The 11,002-nt window shown below is 42.7% G+C and overlaps 1 protein-coding gene across 1 annotated transcript in view; it reads right to left on the bottom strand.

Annotated features, from left to right (window-relative positions):
- RALGAPB (Ral GTPase activating protein, beta subunit (non-catalytic)) overlaps positions 1-8,389 on the bottom strand; it is a gene marked incomplete at its 5' end in the record, with an annotated part of 31,335 nt that extends 22,946 nt beyond the window's left edge. The window contains 7 exons of the mRNA XM_010189001.1: positions 807-939; positions 1,124-1,188; positions 3,313-3,460; positions 3,708-3,822; positions 4,895-5,062; positions 6,477-6,678; positions 8,354-8,389. Coding sequence (XP_010187303.1) covers positions 807-939; positions 1,124-1,188; positions 3,313-3,460; positions 3,708-3,822; positions 4,895-5,062; positions 6,477-6,678; positions 8,354-8,389 — 867 coding nt within the window. The remainder of the gene's footprint in view (positions 1-806; positions 940-1,123; positions 1,189-3,312; positions 3,461-3,707; positions 3,823-4,894; positions 5,063-6,476; positions 6,679-8,353) is intronic.
- Positions 8,390-11,002: the final 2,613 nt, after the last annotated feature.

Genomic DNA, 11,002 nt, shown 5'->3' with positions numbered 1-11,002 from the left:
AGGGAAAGCATCAACGTGTTTATATGAATCCCTAGGAAGTCCTTCCTGGTAATCTCCCCTCTCTCCTTCCTTAGGGGACAAACGATGGAGAGAAAAATGATGACATTTCTGGTTGTCAAGAACAGAGGTGCCAGTATTAGCCAGGTGTTTTCACACTCACTTGGCCCACACCAGTTAAACTGATGAAGACAAGCAAGCAGATGAAACTCCAAGATCTCCACATTCAGCCAGCTTACCACACAGACTTAGAAGAACACGGATTGTATTAAAAAGATTCAAAAATGCACAGTATAAGACATAGCAAACTGAAGTTAATTACTAAATTGTCTTGTAATAACAAGTGACACATCACAAGCATTCTGCTCACTTGCTCTGTAAAAACAGGACTCCACCAAATGCTCTTTAAATACAATTTAAGAAAAGGTGTTGCAGAAGCCAGGAAAGCATTTGGAATTCTATCAAAACTAACAAAGCGATTAATTTACACTTGGTGAACATTTACCTCATTATTGTTCATGAAAACTCAGTGCCTTGAAAACATAAGCTACCGTAAAGCAGTTTGCAAACACCTTTTTCACAAGCTTTCACATTCTTATTTTTAAAGTGTTAACAGTCCTTTAGTAGGATTAAAAAACAGTCACCTGAAGGGCACATATGAGCACAAATTGGCAATAAACAAAGGGCTGTCCCCTCCAGGTTCAAAGCACTCACACACATTGATGTGTTAGCCAGAACTAGGGACACAAAAACCCCAAAACACATCCCCCTGGCACACAGTGGCAGTTGTTCCAAAGAGCTCTCCTCACCATAATCCCGCAGCAGGGCCTGTGCCGGTCTCTCGCTGTCTGGTGTCGTGGGCTCCGTGCTGCCTCCACTCGCAGTGCTAATGCCACTGTTAGTACGACTGTGACTTTTGAAGAGGTTATTTTCACCACCATTCTGAAAAGAGAAAGTCAGTTTTGAGTGGTAAGAAGACTTTTCTGAGTAGAGTTTCCTATACCAGAGGATGCCCTCAGATACAAAGGAGAAAAAAGCTGATCAAACCTCATGATGCTACCCAAGCACCTTCCTATAGCACATACAATGATCTGAAGTGGCAACTTTACAAACAAAAAATACTTACCGTTTCCATCTGACAGCCAATGGCTTCTAACAGTGCTGAATCTTGGACAATATTTAACATCACACCTGAAGAATCAGAGATAAGAAGGTAACTAAAGACCACAGTAGAACACTCACAGCTAAGATTTACAAAGACAACTGAAAGCCCATCATACAGGATCGCCATTCTGCTTTATAAAAACTTTTATAAAGAGTTTCATAAAACACAGGACTTGCTTCAGGCTTAGCCATCTGCAGCAGATGAGAACTGAGACAGCGAGTGCTTTCAGCTATTTTAAAAATGCTTTGAACATAGGTTTTTTAAATTCCTCAGTTCAGAAGGATTTTGGTTTCATTGAAGGGCTGAATTATTCCTTCTCTCCCAGGCTGCGCTCATTTAAAGACTCAGGTTATATTTAAGGATACCGACTGATTCTGTGAACAAAACAAGAGTATTTGTTGGATAACTGAGAGCTAAAATGAGCTGTGCAGCTCAAAGTCAGCTCCAGGGTTACACAATGCTGGCCTTGGCTACGTTCTTGCCTGGCACAAAGAGGCTCCTTTCTCCAGCTTGGCCAAAAAGGCAGCTGGTGACTGGCAAACAGAAACACCTTTTCAAGTCCTGAGCAATTACCAGCGCCTCCAGCAACGTGCTGGAACATGAAGTGAACAAAGTCTGGTCCACTCAACAACCCTTAAGACCAAAGGGACATCTGTTCTCATACTGACCAGTGAAATGAACGCCCAACCGCTGTCACACAGGAAGTTTTATCTGTATCAAGACATTTCTGCCCCTGCCCTGCCCCTCTCCAAAAAAGAAATAAAAATCAAGGCTAGTATTTGCATCACTGATCATCTGTGAGTTTGCAGACCAAATTAAAAATTGCTTTAATTTCAATATGGCTAAAACATGAAACCAACTTCCTAAATTGTTCTTAAGTTCCTAACCTGAGGTGGGATACACTGAAATTCTCTCTACCTGGAAGTTATCCCCAGCCTCTCACTGTCTGTGCTTTATTTTCCATCAGTGCCCAAAACACTGTACTGAAAAGACTTAAGGCTCTGAGTGCATGGGGGCAACCCTCCTGCATCCAAGCAAGCCCGTTCTTTCTCCTTCTGGCGATTAAAATTGTGATGCGTTCTGGGTGCCCTGGGTACGTGACCAGCCTGGGCCTGCCTGGCAGCACCAGCCCTGGTGACGAGGAAAGCAGCAGTGAGGACCCAGGTCTGGAACAGGCTCGCCCCGGCACCTCAGTGGCATCAATTTTGATTTTCTGTCCCCAGCCCTAGCAATGCACGTTAGGAACCACCACTTGTTCTGTGGAGGGAAACACACCCTTTGCTGTCACACAGTCAGTGAGCAGCTAGAAACAAACACGGATTATTGTTGAGAAGCTGGGAGCACGCGTGAGAATCTCCAGCTAAACAGGAGATTCACAAATCCTCCTCAGTCAGAGCCAACAGGAGTTTAGCACCAGGAATACGGGGGGATGGACAGGAATGGACTATCAGGGAAACAGGAAAGAAACCAGTAAAAATCCATTCAAGGCAGAGCATCTCCCCAGCCAGATGCAAACATCAGCCTGCAGTGGGGGTACAGGAAGGCGTGGGCAGGATTGAACAGAGCATCCCTGCAGTTCGGGAGGTGGAGCAGCTCCCTGTGCACCAATACTCTCTGGGGCTCACCTGGAAACCACAAATATCCTCACTCCTTCACCAGCATTGGCTGGAAATCACTTTGTCCAATTATTCTCCTCTAGGCTTCCACTAGCAAAGGCCCTACAAGGAAACTTTCTGAAAGCCTTTGCAGGCTGGATTTGTTTCCCTTCACGTCCTTGCTCATGCCGTTTTCCTGCCCTCCTCTGTTCATCAGGGAGGCTCTGCTCCCCAGAACAAGGCAGACACCTCCCATCACAGCGCAAGCCGTCTCCTTTTTAAACAGACAAAAGCAAAGTGGTATTGTAATTACTGACGGACAAGAACATCATTCTCTCAAGAGAGAAACATAAGATGGGGGGGCATAAAAGGCAGGTACATTCTTTACTTGTCCGAAAATATATTGAACGTGACAGATTATGTGCTACTTAAGTTTTCAGGAATTCAATCTTTTTTCTTGCAAAGTGACACATTACTAATAACCCATATTCTTCCAGGACAGATTAAGACAGACACTTGTATAACATAGTTAATAAATAAAAAGGTTGAAATAACCTAGTATCATTTGAGTGTTGTTTGGATCCGTTTCTGTTTGCAAAGCTCCTATAAGTATATTCACAAGCCTCAGCTTCAAGGAAAGGAAGGTTACTGGCTTGTCATACGTTGAGCTGTCGTCATTGCTGAATTTCCCTTCCAGGACAACCTGAAGAAAAATATATTTATTTCAGTATCAATTAGAGATCATACTAGCATAGTACTTGTTTCAGTGTCACCATCCACAGCACGCATTGCTACAGACAACGTGTAATTCAGCCTGATTGTTACAGACCTGCTGTAAGAGTGTCAGTGCTAACCACAACACCAAACACAACCCTCAGGTCAGCCAAATCCCACTCCAACCAACCAGGAAAACAACATGGAAGTGCAAAACCAAGCGGTAAGTTCACTACCTCTGACTTTATGGTTCCAAAATGATGAGGGAGAGGCAACAGAGACAGCAAGATGTTAATTGAAGCTCTTCTTAGCTCTGTGGGGTTTACATAGATTTTAAACTTTGAGAGTTCTCTGCAAATCAAAGTATCATGGAGTTAATCAACCGTCCACAGGAATTTGGAGCCAATTTAATTAAGTTAAAATTAAACATACAGCCATCCAGTGGTCTTAACTAATCTGTATTATACAATGTAGTTTTTTATTTATAGGCTCAGGGTTTGTTGTTTTGTTGTTTTTTTTTAACCAGCAGCAGAAACACAATGAATTCATGCAGAAACCATCACTTGCTAAGGATTCTGTACCCCGTGTAAGAGTAACGGAGCTGGTGAAAGTATTATTTGTATACTGCATCTTCAGAGCAGGTCAGGCACCTCTGCTGGCTTATTACAGCTCCAACCCACCCGGGTTACCCAAGAGCTGCAGGAAATGCTCATGTGCATACTGCATAAAACACAGCTGCTTAGCAAATAGATCCAACTTCTTTTGGTAACCAGCAGCAAATTCTTTTACTTATAAATCCCACCCAAAAGAACCAGTGGCTGAGATTTAAGCCCAGAAGATAAATAATATTCTGTGCATAGCTTCAAAATGAAATGCAGTACCAAGACACAAAACACACAATGATGAAGACATGCACAGAGTATTATTAAGTGCCTTAAAAATTACTTAGCAAAACATCCACAAACCTATAAAGCTCTGACAAGTGAGGTTGTATCTTCTGGTTTATGGACTTACTCCAATTTCACCAGCCTGTCTAAACTACCAATTTTCCTATTCAGTGACGTGTAAGATTACTTTCAATGAATCCACAGCAGCTACAGCCACTAATGAACATCCTGTAAAACTTTACTTAAAAATCAGCAGGCTTTTAATACATCTGAGCTAAATTGCTCTTTTCCCCTATTCTTACAGATACTGCTTTCCATCAGTGAATACGTAGATAACAACTCACACATTTCATTGAAAATAAGCACTACTATTGCTTTAAAGAAAATGGCATTAAATTAAGTTAAAAATTAAAGCTTTCGAAGTGTCGCTATTATCACCATCAAATACATACACACTATGGAGGCATGACAGAAACCCCAGAAGAGAAACATCTCCCCACATTTCTGATGATGTTTATAGGGAAAAAGCAATTTACCTGTCAGGTAAAATAGTTTCGAGAGCCGAAATGAAATAAGGAACCACGACATCAATTCCTTTCAGGTCACAGCAGAACAAAGGAGGGGAGTTTAGGATAACACTGGCAAGAACAGGGTGGCAAACAAAATCCGCTATCTGCAAACCCTGAATTAAAAGCATGTAAAATCTGACAAAGAGAGATAAAATTAAATTATTTGCACATAAAAAGCATCAGCATCCCACATGAACAAGAACGTGCAACCACTATTACATCTTTTCTATATGAAATGGAGTAAGTTTTAAAATCAGAGCTAGGAAATGTTTATATGAGCATTCCCCCCAAGTTACTCCGGCACAGGCAAATGCACCTGACCAGCTTAATGAAAACCCCCCTCACAAATCACCTGTATCTCACGTGAAAAGCCAGCCCTGCCCTGTTCTATTGAAACCTCTTGACTTGATGCAACACAGACCAGGGTACTGACAGTGCTTGAACCATGCTCCTCACTGCTGCCTTCCTCACGTAAGGAAGAGAGCGAGACCTTGACTTTGACTCCCTAGCACATTAAAAATACTGTGAAATCTTTTGAGGAGAGACAGGAGAACAGCACAGGACCCACTCATCAGTGACTTGGAAAACAAAACCAAACAGAACCATCATAACCAGTTCAAATTAAAAAGCAGAGGGGCAGGAACCTTGCTGGCCATCCCCTTAAAGCAGTTCCTTTCTTTTGCAGTTTCTTGTTAGGAAATGCTTCTATTCCCCCCCCCCCCTTTTTTTTTTTTTCCCAAGGCTTGCAAATACAGAGGAGCCTCATTGACTGGGTAAGAGAAACAGGAACTCTCTATACACAAAACACTACAACACGCAAGAAATAAGAGAGTTCAGTCTTCCAGGAAGTTTTGATGCCACCTGGGACAAATGTACTTGAACAGTCACAATTTAACGCTGATTCTCTGCTTCTACCTTTTGCTATTTCACATTTTCACAAAAATTTGGAAAAAAGGTACACTATGATAGGCAAGATTGCCTTATTTTATTGGAAACAAAACTGAAAACAGAGGTAGCTCAGAACACAAATGTTTTAAATAATAGAGTGTTAGTGCATTTCTATACTTAAAGGAAAAAACCAAAACAAAACACAAGCACATTCCATCCCAGTGTTGTGGCGTTTGATCCTTCATGGTCTAATAAAGTGTACAAAGTTATGTCTGCACACTTATTTTTTCCATCTGAATAATATTCAGTAACTAAAAAAAACACAAACCAAACCACAAACACACACACACACACACACCCCCCCAACAGAAGAGGCAAGCAAGTATCAGAAAGACAACATTCCCTCCACTGAGGAGGCACTTCAAGGGACTTCCCTTCAACCAGATCTTGAAGAAAACCCAATGAAAACCAGCACTAAGTGAAGACAGAAGGAAATCACCACTTTGTGTAGCCAGGGATCCCCAACCACAGCACCTGAAGGCCAACTAGATGGTTCTGAACTGGCAACACAGGATTTAGACAGCAACTGAACACTACGCGCTGCTAATTCATCTGCACCATGGAGTAACACCAATAAAGCAACTGGAAGATAGGTTAGTACCGGGATAGGTAAGCTGGTAATATTTCCTCCCCAGTCTTCTTGCTACAAAATATCCTACACAGTGTCCCACATGCCTCTGCCCTTCCCGCTTCATAGTTGTCTGGGAATTCACTCGCATCAAACATGGGGTTGGAAGCCATTGTGTCTGTGGACATTTGTGATCCTTTCCGGCGAAACTCCACACTAGCTTGGGTTGCTATAGCTGGAAAGAGAAAAAAAAAGAGCATTTCACTGTGTGTTAACGTAGAGAATAGGCTCATGAGATCCTGGACACAAAGACCAAGTCAAATTTAACAGTCACCATCAAGCTGTTAGCTCGCTATATTTGCGGCAGTGGGTGTAACTAGCATTTCTCTTTACAAGGATGGCAAGAACTGACCTCCATATTCTAGAGCCTGTCCCAACCTTCTTTTGGGAAGCGTATGCTTACATTCAAAATTAGCTCCCTACCCTCTCTGGAGGACAAGGACCTTCCCTCACTTAGTTCTCATCTCCAGAAAAATGAAGTACCGCCTTGCCTTGTCATCTTACAGTGTCAAAAAAACATTTAGACTGTGACCTTCAAGCAAGCGCTTAATTTTCAGCTGTAATTTCTAATGATGCTCTGAACACCAAGTTGCTTTGATCCAATTTTGTTGTATAAACATATTTATTAAAAAAATCATAAAAATGTCTAAGGACCTATATTAGAAAGAGAAGTTTGCTGAAATCCACTCTCCTGATTTGGTCCCTTCTCTCCTCACATGACTCCTGCAATAGCCAAGTAAATCCGAGGTTAGACAGCTTCCAGACAGCAGCTACCAGGGAGGCTGCCCCCTCCTGCTCCCTGTCCAACAGGACACTCCACTGAAGTCTCTTGGGAGCCCGCTGTCCCTCACTGGGACGTGGCTCTACCCACCCTCCATGCCAGAGAGTTCCGACAGTCCCAGCCCGTTAAATTAATGTCTTTCCAGAGAGACTTCTGGTCCCCTTTTCACACATCACTATCACATGCACACGATGCAGGAGGCTACTTGCTTTGCCAGCTTCATCCTTTCTCCAGGATGTCAACCAAAACTGGATTGCTCTCAATATGGGGTTTTGTTTTCTTTTCTCCCTTGGCCAATTTCACTCTTGGATCACTGATGGCAGAAAGGGTGCGCTCCCTCTTTATTTTTAGCTAAGACTAACGCGTGCTCCTGGCATCACACCGATGTAGTTCTACCAGCACCAGAGAACTTCCTCTAGCTCAAGCCTGAGACACTGGGGAACATCACTTTCATAATGGGTCTTGCAATCAAAGGCCTGGTCACACTTCCACAGTTGGAATACGTGTAAACTTATGGATAGGGTTGGGGGGGGGGTGTGTTTAATTTTTTAAAGGAAATGACCTAATACAAGTCTCTGCTCTTGATTTTTTGTCTTTAAATTGGTCCTTTAACCTACTGTTACTTTACAAATTTTCATGACATAAATAGCAAATAAGCATAAATCTTTATGCATCTTCCCATGAGCCATTTTTGTTCCTAAATAAGCTACTCAGCAATATATTGTAGTTGGAAAAAAAACACTACATGCACAATGCATACAAATCAAACAACTAGGTCTGTAAAATAAGCTTTAAGTAAAAAAAACATGGTTAGTGCAAAGTCCTGAAACTCATGGCATGATCACAGACTAAAGTACAGAAAAGATGGGACTGATTCAGGCAGAATAATTTGCTTTTGCCAACAATCCTCCCCATTCAAAAACACACACAAAAAAAATTACTTGTCTTTTTCAAGTAAAAGTGCAAAAGCTACAAGAGACAATGAGAATGAGTTTACAAATAAAATATGAGATTATGCAAAAAGAAAAGCATGATTGCAATTAAGGAAAAGCTACTGGTTCCTACTTACAAGATTTATAAGAAAGAAGAATTTGGATAAAAGATGCTGCAAGATAATAGAAATAAAATGGAAAAAAATCAAAGGACAGCAGTAGTTATAAAATACTTTTAAGATGGTGAAATTGTAATATAAGTTAAGAAGAAGCTTTTAGCTTTTTTTAAAAAATAGATTAAAAGCTTTATGATATAGCAAGCTCGTTAAACACACAGGAAACTGGCATTCAGGTCCAAAATTATGGTTTCGAAAATATCATGCAAAACAGTGAACAAAAAGTTACAAAACACTAGTAAGATTTGGAGCTGTTCATACCAACGTACACGGGATCTTTCAACGGCCGTATTAACCCTTCCCAACTCAAGTACTCAAGCATCCCTGGGCTGCACTGTGTATGGGACGTACCCTACACCACCCTACGGCTCCTGTCACCCGGGCTACGTCTCGCAGGGGGAGGTCACTTACCTGCAGCGCCTGCTCCCAGCAGCACTTCTGCTCCCAGCCCACGAGCTCCAGCAGTATCAAAGGTTCACCTGCCCTAAGCCAGGTTGCTAACAACCAGCACGCCTGGGCGCGCCTCCCCGACCACCAGCTCGACCAACCATCTTCCAAACCAGAAATACCAACATCTCAGAAACAATCTCCAGAGAAGGGAGAGAGGAGAGACTTCAGCAGTCAGGTACCAGGAGAGAACCCTACCACCTCATGAGAGCTGCTGCTCCGAACGAGCAGGGTCAGGTCAAGACCCTGTGACCAAGCTCCTCAGCAACACCCAAGATGTCTCTAATCAGAACTCCTTATCATTTGTTCCTAGACCCCCAGAAACATTCTGTGGGACACCAATATTAATGACAGCAGGGCCAGAAGATATGAAAACTATACCCCAAGGCTCTTCCACTGCCAACAGCATCTGAGTGACACCAGCCTAGGTAAGACTCCTTCAGGTGCTACAAGCACCCAGCTGGCAGGGCTGTGACCCACCTCTTTAGGTACAAGGACTAAGAACAAGCCCATCAAGTTGGAAGATTCAGTTGTTGAAACACTGGCACAAGGTATTCAGGAGTCTCTCCCGACTCTCACAGACTGTTGAGGACAGCAACTAGCAGGAGCATGCACCCTATGGCCAAGTTGTCTAACCAAAACACATCCTGCCAGTAACATTACACTTGGCACACGTACACACGCTCCAGAGCTGTCACATTCAGGGTTAACTTCATAACGGTTTCATAGCCAAGTTCTTACAAAGGCATTTTCTCAAGTATCAATCATAGGGAGCTATTTATGCCACATTTTCACACAGCTCATTCTTCCTCTCTCACCACAATACAGAGTAATGCTCCTTAGCTGCCTGCTATAAAGCCATAAAGCTTTACCGTCAAGGTTTCAGCACAGAAACTAATACCTGGTACAGGACACTGGAGGCAAAAAAGCATTATACCAGCAATGGAGAGATCACTGGTTTGTTTCAGAACCCAAACAATGACACCAGACTGTCTCCAAGAACGGGGTGCAAGGAGGAAGAGGGGTGCTTTCCTGGTGATAAACTCCACCAATACTCAGCTGTACGCAGTCCACAGCTAATCCTGTGGGAGAGAACAATTCCCTTGTTCCAAAACAAGAAGTTTGCCAATGAAGATGACAGAAAATTGAACAACGGGGCAGCAGTACAGACAGAATGAGAGAAGAGAGAGAGGAGGTGAGGATGGAGGGGACCTCTGGAGACTACACAGCCACCTTCCCCCCAAAGTGTAGTCAAGCAGAGCAAGTTCAGTTACCCTTCTACCCACTCCGATAGTTTTTGACTCAGACCTACAAGAAGCTGCACATTTTTTTCCACCAATCATTTTCCTTCCTTTCTGGAAGTTAAAGGGTGCAAGAAGTAAGATATGTGAGGCTCCAAGACAAGGAGAAAAGCAAGAGTAAACAGGCATTCATTCATATTGGCCTTGATCAACTGCTCTTGACTTCCTAAAGCTCAGAAAGACATCTGATGTGAGATGGGAGGATGATGTGCTAGTCCAGACAAATCAGCAGGGTCTATTTAGAAGAACTGAACTAGAACTTGAGACACAGGGTTACTTGCTAGGCATTGAGGGCATTAGCTCATGTTGGGCTCGTGAATACCTCTTTAGAAATCACATCACACGGGTTCTCATTGTGAATGTGCCACATGACAGAGGAGGAGTAAGAAACACATTAGAAAGTGCAGTGTTCTAGCAAGGTGTCCCACGGCAGGGGATTTCTCTGCAGGACCAAGGAGCAATCTGTATCAAGGTATTTCACTCCTTTCTTTTTCAAAGTGGTCCTCAGTCCTTCAGCCAGCAATCAAACAGAAATCATACCAGAGAGCTATGAGAGAAAAAATTCTGAACTGCATGGCATTGAAACAAACAGACCATTGGAAGGGTTTAAAGCTGCTGAGATATTATACAGCTGCAGTGCCAGACCTAAAAGGAAAAACAGTTTATGTGGGCCAGCAGAAGACAACAGTACATAGCAAAACTGACTTTAAGTGCAAACACTTCCTAGTCATAAAATATTTAAAGTATCCATAAAAATAACAGTGCTTCCTGAAGCTAGCACAAAGATTATCAACAGCAGTGTCAAACAAGGTAAGAGCATTGGTAAGAGCATTGGTGCCCCTCCATAATAGGTTTGAGGCCC

The sequence above is a fragment of the Mesitornis unicolor genome, unplaced genomic scaffold (genome assembly GCF_000695765.1).
Source record: "Mesitornis unicolor isolate BGI_N332 unplaced genomic scaffold, ASM69576v1 scaffold4300, whole genome shotgun sequence".
Lineage (NCBI taxonomy): Eukaryota > Metazoa > Chordata > Aves > Mesitornithiformes > Mesitornithidae > Mesitornis > Mesitornis unicolor.
The sequence above is the reverse complement of the archived record's forward strand: the minus strand, read 5'-3'. Positions and strand labels throughout refer to the sequence as shown.